The following is an 18,894-nucleotide window of genomic DNA, read 5'->3' on the forward strand; positions in this document are numbered from 1 at the left end:
TGCTTTCATGACACATATGAGTGTTTGTTATCTTGATTGATTGTTAACTATTGCTTCACATAGATCTTTTATCTCTTGATTTTGTTCTTTAGATTTAGGGTTTATGTTTAATCATTACTTGGTGTTTTGATTATTGTGGTTGAATAGGCCTATTAGATCATAAAAGCTTGTTGATAGTTGATTAGGGTTATAATGTTCAGCTGATTCCAATAGTTGTGAGGTGAGGAGCTGTTCATGTGTCTTGGTCAATTGCATACTAGGTTAGGTTTTTCGTGACAATATTCTTGCTTGGTTATTGTGTTGATCATTGTTCATGATGTCATGGTTAGTTTATCAAGTCATCTAGGGTTTAGTGTTTCGTGAGATTGCTTGCTTTAGATACTATTAAATAACCCTAAATGATGACTGTGAGGAAATCAATCCAACTTATTGCTTAATAATCTAATAGTTATTCTTTAGGATTTTACTTGATTAGATCGAGGGTCCTCTAGGGTTTGTTAGATGAATATGTTTAAAAATCAGTTTTCATATCATGTTAGTTGTTCATTGCTTGATGATTGTTAATGCATGAGATTCTTACCTAGGTAGATTCCTTCTCTTATTGGTTTCGATCTTGTGTTCGGTTGCTTGTTTCTAGTTTACTTGTTTATTTATTTACTTAGTTTAATATTAGCTTAATAAAAACCTCCCCCGTTAATCTTATTTAATAAATAGTTGTAATTTGTAATTGAGTATAATTAGGTTAATTAACGTAATTTATAGAGTCCTGTGGGTTCGATATTCCGGACTTACTTAGATTTAGTACAATTGATCGGTTCACATGCCGGTGTTTTGTGTAGTTGAGTCTTAGGTCTAATTTTTGTTACCTGTTTAATTTAGTTAATATTTAATTGACTGTTTTTAGCATATCATATTTATATTTGAGTTGTGTAATGGTGAAAATGGTTGAATTGGTTTAATAATTATATTAAGTTTTTTATTTAATTTTTTAAAATGTGACCGTTCAACATTCACTTTATTATTAATTTATTACTCCATCCATCCCATTATAAGTGTCATAGTTTGATTTTTTAAATCTTTCTTGTTTAACTTTGACCGATAATATTTTTGTTTGTGTTATATAATACTTAATGTAAAATATATGAATGGATTGGGTTTTAAATGTATTTTTCATTGATATAATTTTCATCAAGTATTATATGACACGAACAAAAATATTTACGGTCAAGGCTGCAAAGTAGGACACTTATAATGGGACGGAGGGAGTATTATTTTCATCAAGCTCTCCGGCGACAAATAGATTGCGCCACCCCCTATAGCCCCACATTTTGTCGGAGGGGGTGGGTGAGAGGGGTGCTTGCCCTTGGTCACCCAAATTCGGCTGAACTTATAGCCCACAATGGGTTGCCTTATGTGGTTTGGTTCACGTGTAGCAACTATCAAAGTCAATAAATAGGGCCATCTTTGTTCCCTCCCAATAAATTACACGTAGAAACATATTCTAGAAACTACGCACGTTTAGTCGTTTACTTAACATCATATGAAAGACATCACATGTTTAATTTTTGCAAATATGGTTTATCTTTCTGTCAAAGATAAGCAAAACCGATTAACAAATTAATACATCTAAGCCTAACACATCACAAGTAGTATGATATATCGTTCAACCACCACTAAATGTTAAATAAATATATTGGTAGCCCCATTGACCATACCATGTATACACTTCAAGTTTCAACAACAATGACTTTAAAGGCTTCCTACACTTCATTATATAAGCACTTCATGTCCTCATAGCTCATGTACACGCAAAACACACACACACACACATACATAGACGTTAATGGCGTTAAAGAGCAAAGTTTTGATCGTTGGTGGTACTGGATACTTAGGAAAGAGATTGGTGAAAGCGAGTTTAGAACAAGGCCACGAGACATTCGTTCTCCAGCGACCAGAAATCGGTGTTGATATTGAAAAAGTTCAGTTGTGTGACAATCGTCAATTTCAGGTTAACTCCGTTAACTCAACTCCGTCAATTCAAACTTAAGATCACTGAATCTATAACGCACACCTCATTACATTTAAACTAGGGTTTAAATGACGCTTAACACTTACTACATGTGTAGTCTTTCGGGAATTGCACCGAAACGCAAACGAGTTGACGCAAACAATTGGTGAATAAACGAAAAACGTCAAAACAGTAATTATGTGATAATTATGTGTTAGACTTATGTGTTGTGTGATAACATCGTTATAAACGTTAACTCAATGTACTAGAACTAGTTAGTTAAGCTAGAAAAGCAACAATTGAAAGTTGAGGGACTTGAGTGTAACATATTATTATTATTATTAATAATAATAAACCTAAACCCTAACTCATTCTTTCTCTCCTCCCTCTACCCCGATCGGCAGCCCCTTTCTCCCCTCTCCTTGCGATCGGCAGCTCACACACACCCACATATCACCTTGTTTTGATATTGTTCTTCATAATCGGAGCATCCTACACTCGTTTCTAAGCACCTCTCACGTTTCCCTTGGTTTATTTCTGCGTTTTAAGGTATAAATATGAAACCATAACTATTGAATATCATATTAAGTGTTCTTATGATTGATTATGTATTGGTTGTTGATATTGAGGATCATATGTGATTTTGAACGGTGAAAGATTGATGAATCGTTGATTGTTTGTAAACCCTAGAGGGTTGCTACTGATTTTCTATGATTAATTATGTGTATTACATGTTTTGGGTTATGTCGTATGCTTAGGATACATGTTAGATGATTGTTTAGGCTTGCTGAGTTTTTGACAGCAGTGATTGTTAAGATTGAATGATGTGTAACTTGTTGAATATAAAAGCAAACTGAGCAAATTATGAGTCTACAAGGTAGTACTCTGAGTCTAGTTTTCAGAAAGTCCAACCACGCCAAATTTGGAGGTGTTTTGGTTGGTCAAACGATTTAATTGTGATTAAAGGTCAAAACTGGTACTGGACAGATTGTAAGTTATGTTTAGACGACTGTAAATAAATGTTAATGTGGAAATTGGTTGAGGTTGTTAACACTACAGGGTACTTTGTTGAGTCTAGTTTTTATAGAGTCCAAGTTTGTAATTTTTGGACGAGTAAAAGTTAATCTTTATGATTTTACAAAACCGAAGTGCGAATCTGAATTGTTAGACCTGCTGTTAGGTTGTTTTGTAAATATTATATCTCATGAACTACGAGACCAATTGGGTTGGTTCCACTTCTGGAAATTGACTTGTTGAGTGAGGAACCTAACCCAAGTGGTCTTGCATTTATTGGATTTTTCGTTTAACGGGAATTTCAAATAACATTCTGTTGCGCATGAATTTGACTGTTATGAGTTTGCTGTAATGTTTTGATCATTGTGAGAAACATATGTGGAATAAAAATATAATAAAATATGTTCTGGAAACCCAAGACATATATGCTTTTGTGATGATTTTTGGTAAATTAATTGTGATGCTATGATCGGTGGGATAGACTAGTTTTTCAAGTAGAATTCTGTCGTTAAGAAACTAGTTGCTGAGTTTTGTGAAAGTTGCATGAAACAACGTGATTGCTAATTTATTATCGTGTTTTGACCAAATTGCCCTTGAGGGGAATAATTGCTAATTGATTGTCATGATTTGACAAAATTGCCCTCGTGGGGAATAATTGCTAGTTAATTGTTATGTGTTGACCAAATTGCCCTTACGGGGAGTAATTGCTAGTGATGTATATTATGAATACATGACACGTAAATAATTGGTTACACATGTAACGTATCACAAATACACTTGTTAAAGTCACACACGATTCACAAACGAAACACGAAACATGTTGTGTGCATAGTATTATGTGCCGGGTCTAGAGACTCGATAATATTCCGACACTTAGAAAAATCTCTTTGTTGTTTTAGAACGCTAGAGAGAGTTTTTCTGTGACGCGCATCTTGGTGAATTATTTTGGGAATACTTCGCAAACAGTGAGTTTCACTTTCCCCTTTTAAACTTTTTAAATGCTTTTCACTTGGAGGAGATAACATACTCCGAAAACGCATTTAAGATTTTGTTAATATAGATTATATATCACTTGTAAAGACTAAGTGGCAAACGCAATAACTAAAGTCCTTCATTCACATCGAACCGTTTAATATTGGATAATAGCGAGTCATTGTTGAGTAGTACTACTGGGTTTGACAAACCCCACCCAACGCTAAACTCGACTGGAGGTCGAGTGGGTGTAATCTTGGCTAAACACATACCATGGTCGGGATAGACCTGGTGGCAAGGCAAATGATAAACAGTCAGCTTCGGTGTCGAACACTTAGTGATACTTGTTTTATAGGCTAGCTACCTATAGATATATAATTGATTTAACACTATCTGGTGACGCAAAACGCTGAACGCAACACGCTGAACGCAAAACGCTAAACGCTTTATTTTATATAAACTTGTGAACTCACCAACCTTGTGTTGACACTTTTAGTATGTTATTCTCAGGTAGCCGAGGCGGGCGCGCGGTTTAGGATCATGCGTTGCTTGAAACACTTTTAATTATGCAAACTTATTTTTAACTGTTATCATTGGGTTTTAAGTCGTCCTGCGTGACGTACCATTGTTTCTATGGTTTTACGCTTCCGCATTAAATTACTCGTAAACGTTTTCATGGTTTTGAAACTTTGTTTTATGGTTTGATTATAACTAATGATTCCGATCCTGTTAGTTCACACCCTCTGACGGTAAAACTCCGTTAGTGGATTTTGAGGGTGTGACAAGTTGCTACTTTCATTCAAGAAGCAGGGAGCTCGTTTGGTAATCGGTTCGTTTAACGATCACCGCAGTCTTGTAGAAGCATTAAAGCAAGTAGATGTTGTTATATGTGCAATATCGGGTGTGCATATTCGCTCCCATCAAATTCTCCTTCAACTTAAACTTGTTGATGCCATCAAAGAAGCTGGAAACATTAAGGTATGTAGGTAGTATTTTAAGTTTTAACAGTAAACAAATAGACAGATAAACATGTTGGAAATCTTGTATTATAAAATCCAGAAAATTAAACGAAAAAGTAAACCGGGCTTGTGTTTAACACAATTCCCTTGAACAGATTCGCGGTCTGTTTCCAGGGTACTCCTCTCTATACTCTTTCTTCACATAAACTACATGCACGTTTTCTTCCAATGTTCCATGACAAAAGAACTTTTTGATAAGAAATTACATGCACGTTCTTGGGTTCCATATTTCATGACACGCGTCTGGACTTTGTTGCAAAACAAAATGGTCGTGGTTTTGAAGATGGCTAAGATCGATCATGTAAGTTAAATAGAGACCTTTTTAGTTCATGTGATGGTTCATTAAGGCTAACCCAGGCAGATAGAAGCCCCTTTTAGGATGATTACTTATATTTTTATGTCCATCCACTAATAGTAATATATAATTTAAACGGTAAAAAAAAGGTTCTTTCTTAAGTTGGGTACTCATTGAGATATAGATAAGATCTGGCTTTATCACATCTTTGTAAGTGGAATTTTAGTATTTGTACAATGCACAATTGCACATGTTTTGTTGGAAGTTTTAAGTGTGTGAATGAAGGAAGTGGTAACATGTTTGTCCCACATCGGATTGAGAACAAATTAATGAGTGGTTTATAAGGTAGAGTCCTCATCACTTATTTGAATCTTTATAACATTTTTTACCACAAGTCCTACACGCACGCAGGGGGGGCGGAAATTTGGGTTTTCCTTAACCACATAACCCTTAAGTTGAAACCACTCAACGCTTTATAAAATGGTTGTTAGTTGGCGATTAAATATGCTTGACTATTATTCGGTTACTAGCTAGTTACTAAGATTGATTTTCTTTTGTCAGTAGTAACTAAGAGCATCTACAATGTTAGTCCATTGGTGGTCCGTTTCTCAAAGCAAACTTGAGGCGCATACAAACTTTCATTGTTCTGAAACAAGTTTGTAGGCGTGAGGCTTGTAAATGCAAAACCATAATTATGGGCCCAAGTATCAAATCTCTCTCTCACACACATGTATATAATTTTAATATTTTTTATGAAGTTTGTGGATGATTGGTTCCCACTTATTAGCTAGTCCTCAAAGCATTCCCATCTCATCCCCGTAATTATGTGGGGGGATTGGTAAATTATAGGGGTGAGTTTTGAATGATTGTGAGTGTAAATTATAGAGTAGGGAGGGAAATGTAGTGATTTTTTATAAATTTGGGGAAACATTTGGGGAACATTGTTTGCCCCTATTTATTTTTTAATATTTGTTGGATTGGTTGTGAGTAGAGGAAAGTGAATACTGTAATGATAAAAGTATTATTTAATTAAACAGGAAAGAAAAATGTAATGTTTTGTAGTGTAATTATAGAGATGGGATGAGAAACAGGATGTGAATGCTCTCATGTAACATAATATCAACCGTGTAGATTCAAAGCAACTTTCAAAGACTTTTAGCGAAGCCCCATGATATGCGTTGCGCAACCTTGGGCCCCACCGGGGATGCTGCCCCGTATTCTACTAAGGGGTTGCGGTCCCTTTGAATCATCTGATCTAAGGGATTTCACATCGTTGAACGCTCAGTTTAGAATAGTTTTGAAAAAATGCGCATTCCACACGTCTAACTTGTATTAGTTATATATTATTCTCATTGCACTTGATTTTTAAAAATTAAACTAACTAAAATATGTAGCTCGATAACTTAATTAAAATCATCAATAAGGTATATATGTATAAAAATAGGATATTACTCCAAGGAGACTGATGAGAAAAAAACTTCACCTGTGAAAACTAAGTTTCAATGATTTGAGGTATTGAATTTTTTACACATATTTTTGACATTTAATTTATTCATGATTTTTAAGTGAAAAGTAGAGTTTATTAGTTTGTAACAATGAAGTTTTGAGAAAATTCACTAACATTTAATAATATTAATTAGCGGTTCTTGCCTTCGGAGTTTGGTACCGACCCTGCAAGAATGACGGATGCAATCAAACCAGGACGAATAACCTTCGACGACAAAATGGTTATTCGAAAGGCCATTGAAGACGCTGGGATACCTTTCACCTACGTATCCGCAAATTGCTTTGCTGGTTACATGGTTGGAGGGTTGTGCCAACCTGGCCATATTCTTCCTTCACGGGAATCTGTCACATTGTTTGGGGATGGCAATAAAAAATGTAAGCCTTTTAATTTCTTTGGTTGAAATAAAAGCAAATAGAAAGTATGACAGGGTAACAAATACATTGCTTCAGTTAGGGGCGGACCCACGTAGGCGGCATGGGGCCGCCTCGCCTGCACCCGTGAATAAAAAACTATTAGTAGAGATATGATAATTTCTTGACCGACATGAAATTTTAACAGCGACCCCATGCATGAAATTTTATCGATTTACATTAACTATTTGTGGTTAATTTTCTTATGTGTAGCAATATTTTTGGATGAAGATGACATAGCAACATACACTATCAAAACCATAGACGATCCGCGAACTCTTAACAAGACGCTTTATCTCCGGCCACCGGCAAACATTCTTTCGCAAAGGGAAGTTGTGGGACTTTGGGAGAAGCTCATAGGGAAAGAACTCCAAAAATCGTCTCTCTCCGAACAAGAGTTTCTCAATATCATGAAAGGTGATCACATTAATTTCTCATACTGCATACAAGGGGCGTACCCACATACAAATAGTGGCGGGCAACTGCCCTCTATAAGAAAACTTTAGTGTTTTTTATATTTGAAAATCACGATCGCCCCATATAAAATTTATATTTAGACACAGATAAATCCTTGGGTCCGCCACTGCTCGTTGCATTTCTATATGATGTCCAATAATGGTTTATACAAATGTGTTTGCAGAGCAAGATTATGCGGAACAGGTGGGATTGACTCATTACTATCATGCATTCTACCATGAATGTCTTGCAAATTTCGAGATCGGAAAAGATGCTGAAGAGGCTTGTGTTCTCTACCCTGATATCAAATACGTCAAAATGGAGGACTACCTTAAGCAATACCTTTGATTACCTACCATCATACATGTCGTTATAATATATTGGTTTTCTTGTGCAAAACAGGAAGTGTGCTCTTAAACGCGTGATATATGTTATCAAAATGGTTAAGTTAAATTTTCTTTTGTGTTACATATTATTCGTTACTTGAATTGATAAACATATTCATACTCGAGTGCGCAACCTAATGGTTCACTGAACATTTCAATAAGAAAAGTTATGTGTCAAATGGTATAATACTTTGACCTTGATCATACTTTGTTTGAAAGTGCAAGGCTACTAGGAATGGATCAAGGATGCATGGGATGATATTTTGGGTGTAGCATGCATATATGTTCCCATACAAACGTTTACAAAGTTGACCGTTGATTTAATACAAAAAGGGTAAATAAAAGCTCTTTAGACAGTCATATATGACAGTAACCTTATAATGATGATTTGTTTTAGTGAAAAAAAAATTTGTTTTATTATTATTATTTTGTTTTATTTGAATTAATGAATGGTTTTGGAATGTGTTTATATGGGTTTGGGGTGAGATGTAGCGTGATGGAAAATAGGTAATTTGAATAGGAGAAAGATGGGTTTGATGAAAATTATGTATTCCTACCACCTTGACTTTCTTGAATTATTTTAATCTTCTTTTATAAGCCCGTTTAAAATATTTGAAATGTTAGGTGTTAAAAAGTCTTTTTTAGAGTATTTTGTTTGGTATAGAGAGTGACACTTTTTAATTTCTTATTCTTTTCTCAAATAAGCGTTTTGAAAATTCGTGACTTTTATAGTTTCATGTAAACTAGGGCCGTCTTTGAGGCATGACAGGGTAGTCGACGGTCACAGGCCCGACACCCCACTAAGCCTGAAATTAATTTTTGAGTAAAGTGCCATTTTAGTTCTTGTGGTTTGGCAAATAATGCGAATTTAGTCCAAAAGGTTTATTTTTTGCATATGGACCCTCCACGTTTCTCAGTTCTTGCCAATTACATTCAAATCACTAACCCCGTTAAATTTTATCGTTAACTCAGGGGTAGACATGTCTTTTCACTATTTCTTTATTATAATACTTATTTCAGTGAACTGCAGTTTTCGTCCTTGTGGTTTGTCCAAATCTGCGGTTTTAGTCCAATGGTTTTAAGTTTACAATTATCTTCCCTATGGTTTCATTTCATTTGCAATTAAACTCGAATTCCCTAATCTCGTTAAGTGCCCTTCACGTGACCCATCAGTGTGCCTTCACGTGAGGGACAATTTTGTTCCTTCTTTTTTCCCTTTTTCCCCAAATACACCCCAGCCCCTCACGTGAGGGGGTTGCAAATTAGGGCTGAGGTTTATTTGAAGAGAAAAAAGACAAATTGATCGTGACATGAGGGGCACGCAAATGGGTTAACAACAAGACTTAACAAGGTTAATAAATCCGGGTTTAAATATTGCAAGTGAAATGAAACCATAAGAAAGAAAATTGCAAATTTGAAACTACTGGACTAAAACCACAAATTTTGACAAACCAGAGGGACGAAACCCGCAGTTTACTTAAATAAGTATTATAATAAAGAAAGAGTGAAAAGACATGTCTACCCCTGACTTAACTATAAAATTTAACGGGGTTAGTGATTTGGATGTAATTGGCAAGAATTGAGAAACGTGGAGGGTCCATATGCAAAAAATAAAAATTTTGGACTAAATTCGCATTATTTGTCAAACCACAAGGACTAAAATGACACTTTACTCGTAATTTTTTTTCAAAAAAAAAATTATATGTATTTTTATCAAAAACATGCGTATATATGATCAATGTTTCAACACAATTATATAACCACTAGCTTGGTCTAATGGTAAATAGGTATGACATCTAACCTAAAGGTTATGGGTTCTAATCCTATTTGAGACAATTTTAACCTTATTTTTATACAAAAGTTTTTTACACAACTTAAATCATAATCAAATAAGCTCATTTATAATTAAATTCGTATTTGACCCAAAATTTTTTCATCTTTTTGAAGCCGGCCGTGATGTAAGCTTTCTTATACATTTTGAGAAACGCTAGAGAAATTATTTCCTTTTATCAAGTGATATGAAAGTACGTTAAGTTTGTCTAAATTATTCCTTAATATTCATAAAATGCTTAAAGTCTTCTGGAACAATTTTAGTGACATTTTGTAACAATAATTTATTCATTTTAAAAACTCATAAAGACATGACAATCACAAGTGTCATTTTTCATAAAATTCACCTATGTGTACGTACGGTGTACCAGGATATTTATGTGGGTATATATATAGTATTTAAATGCAAAGGACCCTTAACCGGCTTGCAAAGTGTATGAATAATTCTGGATCTTTATATTAAGAAATCAATGGAAACCTGCAACATCCGAATCTACATCTTCATCGCATGATACATTTATTCATCTCATTTGGATTTTCAGGTATATTCCTTTAATTTCATCAATGTGAAGAACACGATGAATGCACTGACAGAGGAATGCTTCAAGGTTCACACGCGGTGATTTTTGTTCAAGAACAAGTTCATTCACCATTATAATGATTATGTTGTTATATATATGTAATTCAGCTATTACATATATGTAATCCCGTTAATGCATCTATGATCTATCTACTAAACATATATATGTACTTATGTTATTACATATATGTAATTCTATTAATACCAAGAGCACGCATATATTTTTATTATTACACATGCGTAACTCTCTCCTTACACATTACAAATGATAAACCATCACCACTAATTTTGGTTACACTGATATGCATTACGTTTATATATATATAAACAAAACAAAACAATTTGTATCGTAAAATTACAATGTTCTAGATAATGGTAGTATGCGGAGGAGTACGCAAGGCCGGCTCAACGAATGTGGATGTCTAAATCAAAACAAGATTTTGGGGCTGAAGAGGTAGGTCCCCGCAAAGCCCAGTTGGACCCGCAAGACTCATCTTGAAGAGGTACGTCTACGCAAAGACCAACTGGATCCGCAGGACCCACCATGCTCAGAGAGATGAAAACCTTACACGCAGTAAGCCAGCTGTCCCCGCAGAAAAGCCTCCCTTGGTACAGTACCCTGCCTGTTCCCACAGCTGTGGGTACAAGCCAAGAAGGAAGGCTACCCGCACTAACAGTAAGGCTACACGTATAAGGCACTAACTCTTATACTTCAGTAATGTCACCTGAAGAAGGAATGAGCAAGGCGGGAATATTCCCGCCCAAAAGAGGCAGTCCGTACGCTTCTAGAAGATCTTTTGTACTATACCTACCAAGGTATGGACAAATAGACAAGATCTGACAAAAGCAACCCATGAACCAATCACAGGGTGACAGCTCACTGACAATAGTACGAGGAGGAGCACGCTCCAGTACAAAATGTCACTATCAGCCGCTGCCTACCCACCAACTCCCATCATGGCACGAACGTAGCCCATAGTTGGTGGAAAAGGAATATTATATACAGCTGGCTGTACCTGCTTGGAAACCTACCTTCGGCTATAAATACTCCAACACCTTGGAACGGTATCATGATCTTATCTTCTCTCTAGCTATTTCTCTCTATATACACTTATATTCATAGCAACCTAGTCTGATTCTCACGCCGTAGGGTGGTCACAAGGAGGAACCCCCCCTTCTCAGTGACGAGCTTACGGTGTCTATTTTGCAGGTTGAGAAGAATAGCCATCTTTGCCGGACCTAACCCTCGTGGGAAACATCTACTTAATCCTAAGATTATCCTTAATCTGTCGGGGTCACTTAGTGTTTCTTCATTGGCGCCATCCGTGCATTAAGCTAGAACTTACTCTTCTTTTTCTCAGTTTTTTCAAACTTCTGGAAAGATGGTTAAGGTTACTCCGATGCCAAAGCCACCGGGTAACCAAGAAACTCCGGTAACCACAACCCCAGCTACTGGGGGGGAACACCGGTGAATACACGATTGTTACGAACACTACCCCGGTTACCCAAGCCGGGGCAAGTGCAGTAAACAATCCTCTCCTGGGATTCATTGATACCCAGTTGGGGAAACAACAGACGAGACTTCCCCGACAAACACAAGAACAAGTTAAAGCTTGGGCGGAAGCACGTCAGAAAGAATTCCAAGCCGAGTTGGACGAACGTTTACGTTCACTCCAACAGGCCAATGACAAATTCGAAAGCACTCGACAACAGCTCAACATGAGCAATGATTGCGAGCATGTGGATGATGAAGATTGGGAAGAATCTGACAGTGACGCAAACCCACGTCATAAGGCGAAAGGGAAGCGTAAAGAAGCAGACTTCCACTCGAGAAGAAATTTCGAAGAAACTTTCAAACCAAAGAACACGGGGGGAAACCCACGTGACTTCTCCAAAACTTTCAGACCAACTGTTGCGAATGCGAGAACGTCCAAATTTGCAAAGGACATTGCGGAAGCAATCGCTCCAAAGAGTGCCAAACAGATGTCCAACATAGGCACTTACGATGGCATATCTGACCCGGACGATCACATGAACAGATTTATAGCGGGGGCAACCGTCAGTAATTGGACGGAACCCACATGGTGTTACATGTTCCAAATGACGCTCGTCGGGGCAGCCAGAGCGTGGTTTGATCGTCTACCGGTCCACCACATCTACGATTGGGCAGACTTCCAACACAAATTCAGCCAGCACTTCAGTCAACAAAGAAAATATACTGAAGAGCAATGGACGATCCTCAACTGCATCCGAGAAGAAGACGAATCTTTGCTAGACTTCATCACTCGCTTCAACTCAAAGAAGCTAAGTCTGGGCACTATTAGCGAAGATCTTGTTCGCGCCGCTTTCATCCAGGGCGCTGAGTACCCAGAGCTCATCCGCACGTTGACAGGTAAATAAGGCATGCCACCCACGTGGGATGCCATCATGACGGCAGCTAAACACTTTGCTGAAACGGAGAAGCAACTGGGTAGAAATCTTCCCCAGAGCACAAACCTCTACACCCAGAGAACAAGAGAAAATAACGTCCGTACCACCCGACAAAACAAAAAGAGGAAGCTTGGTATTTGGCAGTCAAGGGTAAACTTTGACACCTCATCCAGCTCTCGCCCTCTCTTAGGCGGAAGGGACAACATGCAGTCGTCGAACCGGAATCCCAGATGGACGCCACTCACCAAAAGCGTCACCGAGATATTTGCCACCGAGAAGCTCCCATGGCCAAAGGCTCCAATAATCCGACAGCGTCAAAACGCTGATCAGAGCAAATCCTGTGACTTCCACAGGACAAAAGGCCACACCACGGAGGAATGCACATCCTTGAAGGATGTCGTCGAAACATTCGTCAAAGATGGGAAACTCACACACCTCGTGGCGTCAATCAAGAACGGAGGGAGGAAAGACAATCGGTACAAGGGCAATGGACGGAAGCCCGTCGACATCAGCATTCACATGGTTCACGACAACATCAGAGAAAGAAAACGACGAACAACAGAGCCAAGTGCGTGGAAGGAAGCAGAAGTGCGCTTCCCGCGTGTGCCAGGGGGGCCCAACAAAGAAGGCCCCATAGTCATCAAAAGCCAGCTGGGGCACTACATCACCTCCCGCACCCTTGCGGATAATGGCGCTTCATCAACGGTCATGTATAGGCAGTTCTTCGACAAGCTAGACGACGAAGACAAAGAACGCCTAGAAACAGTTTACGCCTCGATGGAAGGGTTCGACGGCAGCAAAAACACCCCCTTGAGAATCCTATCTTTCCCCGTCACTCTCACGGACGGGAAGTACTCCCGCACAGAAGACGTGGACTTCGTTGTAATGAGGAAGCCACACTACACATACGTCATTCTCTTCGGGAGAGATGGGATGGCAAGATTTAATGCTGTGGTGTCTTCGGTCCATGGTATGATGGGATGGCCAACAGCTGAGGGCGTCGCTATGATCACAGGCATTCCCCAGGGATGCATCGCATCTGTCTCATCTAAACCCAAACCAAAAATGGCTAAACCAACCACCTCTGAGCCAGAAGAATGGGCCTTCAATGGCAAATACCCTGACCAGGCCGTTGCCATTGGCCCAACGATCACTAATCCCACACGCACCTTACTCAAACGCTTGTTGCAAAAAAATGCCGACATCTTCGCGTGGACACCAGCTGACATGACTGGTGTACCTCGAAGTAAGGCTGAGCATAAGCTCAATAGTGACCCGGCGTTTGCGCCGGTCATACAAAAGCGTCGCGTAATGGGTGCTGAGCAGGCTAACGCGTGTAGAACCCAAGTCAAGGAACTCCTTGACGCAGGCATCGTACGCGTTAGTAAATATCAAACATGGGTTGCAAATCCCGTCATGGTACCAAAATCCAACAAACAATGACGCATGTGCATAGATTTTAAAGACCTAAACAAAGCATGCCCCAAGGATTGTTACCCGTTACCCGAAATTGACCTTAAGGTAGATTCATTAGCACTGTTTTGCCTTAAATGTCTCCTTGATGCGTATAAAGGGTACCATCAAATCCACATGGCTGTTGACGATCAGGATAAAACAGCATTTCGGACGCCCGATGGCACATTTTGTTACCAAATGATGCCATTCGGACTAAAGAATGCCGGATCCACATACCAACGCCTGATGGACAAAGAGTTTCATGCCCAAATCGGGAGGAACTTGGAAGTTTACATGGATGACTTGGTCATCAAAAGCCACGAGCCAGAGGCGATGTTGAAAGACATCGAAGAAACTTTCAACACGCTCAGAAAGATAAACATGAAGCTCAACCCGAGCAAGTGCTCCTTTGGGATGGAAGATGGGAAGTTCTTAGGAGTCATCGTTACCAAAGATGGCTTCAGAGCGAACCCCGAAAAGGTTGAAGCCATTATGAAAATGGAATCACCTACTACAATCAAACAGGCTCAGACACTGAATGGACGACTAGTCGCACTTAACCGCTTTCTGGCAAACCAGGCGGATAGGTCATTCCCATTCGTGTCAACATTGAGAAATTGTTTGAAGAATACGCACTTCTGCTGGACACCAGAAGCGAAAGCAGCCTTTCAAGAGATTCGGTCACGCTTAATCGAACTCCTAACACTCACAGCACCAGAAGTGGGGGAGGAATTAATTCTCTACCTCTCCGCCACAGACAGAGCAACTGGGGCAGTCTTACTAGTAGAACGAAAGGCATCCAGATGCCCATCTACTATGTAAGCCGCGTCTTAACAGACGTGGAAACCCGGTACTCCACCCTGGAAAAATTAGTCTTAGCGCTTGTACAGGCTTCACGCAGGCTAAGACGATATTTCCAAGGCCACCCAATCACCATTCTCACCAACTTCAAACTTGCAAACGTTCTAGGCAAACCTGAGTTGTCAGGGCGCCTAGCCAAATGGGCAATTGAGTTGGGAGAATACGCGATAAAGTACAAGCCAAGACCAGCCATAAAAGGCCAGGTCTTGGCCGACTTTATTGCAGAAGTCCCCGCTTCGCGGGAAAAAGAGTGCCAGGAAGAGGCTCAACCCTTTCCAGCACAAGACATTAACGATGTCTGGCGACTCTATACTGATGGAGCAGCCAACAACGAAGGTTCAGGCGCAGGGTTGAAACTAACTAACCCAGCAGGCCAAGAATACACTTACGCTATTCGGCTGGATTTCCCAAGTACGAATAACGAAGCGGAGTACGAAGCATTCTTGGCCGGATTAAGAATTGCGCGTAAGATGGGGGTGAAAAACTTGGAAGCCCACGTGGATTCCATGCTAGTAGCCAACCAGATAAACGGGACGTACACGGCCGTGAATGACACAATGGCCCTATACCTCGCACAAGCAAAAACCCTTATGCGCGATTTCAACGATTGCAAAGTTGTGCACATCAAGCGAAGCGAAAACAAATCTGCGGATGCACTAAGCAAGCTTGCATCGTTAGCCTTCACCCACTTGGGAAAGGACATCCGCGTTGAAATTCTTGGAGCACCATCAGTCCCGCACAAGGAAATTTGTGTCATCCAAACCGGAACAGAAACATGGATGACGCCAATCATAAATTACCTTGCGACGGGTGTACTACCAGAGTCAAAGACACAAACAAGAAAGATACGCTGTAAATCACTAAACTATCAACTTGTTGATGACATACTTTACAGGCGTAATTTTCTTGGCCCACTCCTCAGATGCGTTGACGACTAAGATGCCGACTACCTCCTAAAGGAAGTACACGAAGGCATATGTGGAGTACACGCAGGTCCACGCGTAGTTGTAGCTAAGCTAAACAACACGGGATACTTTTGGCCGGGGATGCACACGGATGCGCTGCCTACATCAGAAAATGTAGGTCCTGCCAGCTCTACGCACCCAACACGCATCGCCCGAAGAACGAACTTGTTCCAGTCACTTCTTCATGGCCATTCCAGAAGTGGGCCATCGATGTTACAGGCCCATTTCCCACAGCAGCAGGGAACGTTCAGTTCCTTGTGGTAGCCATCGACTACTTCACCAAGTGGATAGAAGCAAAACCCCTAGCCCAAACAACCGCAAAACATATCAAAAAATTTATTTGGGAATTTATTATTTGTCGTTTTGGACTTCCACAGAATTTGGTGAGCGATAACGGCACCAACTTTACTGACCAGAAGCTACAAAAGTGGCTGAAAGAGCTTCAAATCACCCACACCTTTACCTCAGTGGCACACCCGCAGGGTAATGGTGAGGTGGAAAGAGCAAACAAGAGCATCGTCGACGGCATAAAGAAAAGACTCTTGGAGCATAGATCTGGCTGGGTGGACGAAGTTCCACACGTCCTTTGGGCAAACAGAACGCTGAAAAAAGCAAGCACGGGCGAAACCCCATTCAGCTCACCTATGGCACTGAAGCCATGGTTCCAATCGAGATTGGTCTACCCTCACCAAGAGTCATAACTCAACCAGAAGACAATGATGCGGAAAGAAGGTTAGACCTTATGCTGACCGAAGAGCGCAGAGACTTAGCCGCAGCGCGTGAAAAGAACTACAAGCGACAAATGCAAAAGCACTACAACACGCGGGTGAAACTCTGCAACTTCAATGTCGGAGACTACATACTGCGTAACAACGAGGCTTCGAACCAAGAGCGCCCAGGAAAGCTGGCCCCGGTCTGGGAAGGGCCATACATTATTAAAGAAGTTCTGGGAAAGGGCGCATACCGGCTCGAAAGGCTCGATGGCACCCCCATCCCAAGAACATGGAATGGAGCTCAATTACGCATATGCTACATGTAGATCAATTCCAAACTTGTAACGAACAGGCCTAGAGCCACTTCTAATGGAAATGATTCTCCTTATCACATTGATGCTGATAGCCTTGCCTTTATACTTATGATCTGACCACACTGATATGCCGGTATTCACCGCATAAATAAGTGAGGAAGTAAGTCGTTGCGTGTAGAAAGCGGCACAACCCGCATAAACACAAATACAGTAAAAATTTCTAAGGAAAAGATGAGGAAAACCTTCACGCAGGTCAGATATAGATGAAGTTTGGTCATCCTACTAAGTGAAAGTGACGGTCCTACCCGCATAATCATGATAGAGGAAACAGAACATTAACCTATTATCTGACACGCGTCGAAAGGTTAACTTATTCAAAACACTTAGAAAATTGCTAAGTTAAACTAAAATATGCATGAGCAAATCATATAATGTTTATAAGGCAAGGCATTAACAAAGCATTTATATTCACGATAAAAGCTGTTCAAACATTACAAAATGGCTAGGTATCTACCTGCCTACAAAAAGTGCAAATCTATCCTAAACGGCTTGGAGGAATCTCAAGATTCAGGCTTCGGGACCACTCCCTCCAAACCCACTTGAACCCGCACCATCAGTTGGCTGCGGCTGTTCAAGGAAAGCTTTGAGAACAGCTAGCCCGTCATCACCAGCAGCAACTTCATTCACCTTTTCCATGACCGGATGAGAGAAAGCAGCATACTGGTTCACAGCTTGGTCATAGGCAGCCTCAGTATCAACATCGTGTAAAGGAAATCTGAAAGGCGATATGCCTTTCTCTGCAAGTCATAGGCCAAGTAGAAACCAACTTTCTCTCCATCCTCATGAGAAGCGTTGAGGGTTGTGCTCATGGCATCATCATAGGATGTGTTCGCGAAAATCCGATGCACAACCTACAAAAAAAAAAAAAAAAAACTTTTCTAAGTATAAAAAGCAAAAAGCAAAGAATAATTGAGCTATACGTACCTGCGGCAACGCTTCTCGTAGAAGCCAGTCGTTATTGGACAATGACTCTTGAAGGGTAGCTTGAGCTTAATCGCGTGCGCGTTCGGCCTCATTCTTATTAAGGTTGGCAAGCAACACCTCCTTGGCAGTAGCTTCCTCAACGCCTTTAAGCTTGCGCTCAGTGCGATCAAGCACACCCCTCTGATCCAAGAGCTCTTGTAGCTTCTTGGCGTCCTCCAAAGCCAAAGCCTCATGAGCCTGCTGAAGCTTCTCCAGTTTAGCTTTCAGTTCTTCATTCTCAGTGCGTAGAGGCTCAACAACAGCTTCAGCTTTTGTGGCCCTTTCAGTCGCATTACGCGCAGTTTCCTTGGCCAACCTAAGCTGTTCGTTAACAGCTTGAGAAGCCTTGGAACGGGCCTCATGCCTAGCTTGCATTTCGGCCTCAAGGTCCTTGAAGGCCTTTTCTCTCTCAGTGACGGAGGCGGCAAGCTTCTTGTTCTCTTCCCTCAGTGATCGCACCTGAGACCCCTCCAAGCTGCGCGCAGTCCTTAACTTATCGTTTTCACGACAAAGTAATTCGACACGCGGCTGCATCCGGGCAAGTAGAATTCGGAGCTCGGTGGACAACCTGCCTTCCTGGTAGCTAATCATTGCCTCCCCCAATGCACCACTTGGAGCGGCATGGCGCGTCCAATCAACGCAGTCTGCAGCCGTCC

The 18,894-nt window shown here is 40.3% G+C and overlaps 1 protein-coding gene across 1 annotated transcript; it reads left to right on the forward strand.

The window, feature by feature from the left end:
* The first annotated feature begins 1,843 nt into the window (after nt 1-1,843).
* LOC143635267 (bifunctional pinoresinol-lariciresinol reductase 2-like) lies at nt 1,844-8,062 on the forward strand. Its single transcript, XM_077103143.1, has 5 exons — nt 1,844-1,988; nt 4,770-4,972; nt 6,949-7,189; nt 7,439-7,642; nt 7,866-8,062. Exons 1-5 carry the CDS (start codon nt 1,844-1,846, stop codon nt 8,027-8,029), a joined length of 957 nt encoding a protein of 318 aa, XP_076959258.1. The 3' UTR covers nt 8,030-8,062.
* Nucleotides 8,063-18,894: the final 10,832 nt, after the last annotated feature.

This window comes from Bidens hawaiensis, unplaced genomic scaffold, assembly GCF_021521415.1.
Source record: "Bidens hawaiensis isolate Kalapana, Puna unplaced genomic scaffold, B.hawaiensis_p1.1 tig00007413_1, whole genome shotgun sequence".
NCBI classification, from domain to species: Eukaryota; Viridiplantae; Streptophyta; class Magnoliopsida; order Asterales; family Asteraceae; genus Bidens; species Bidens hawaiensis.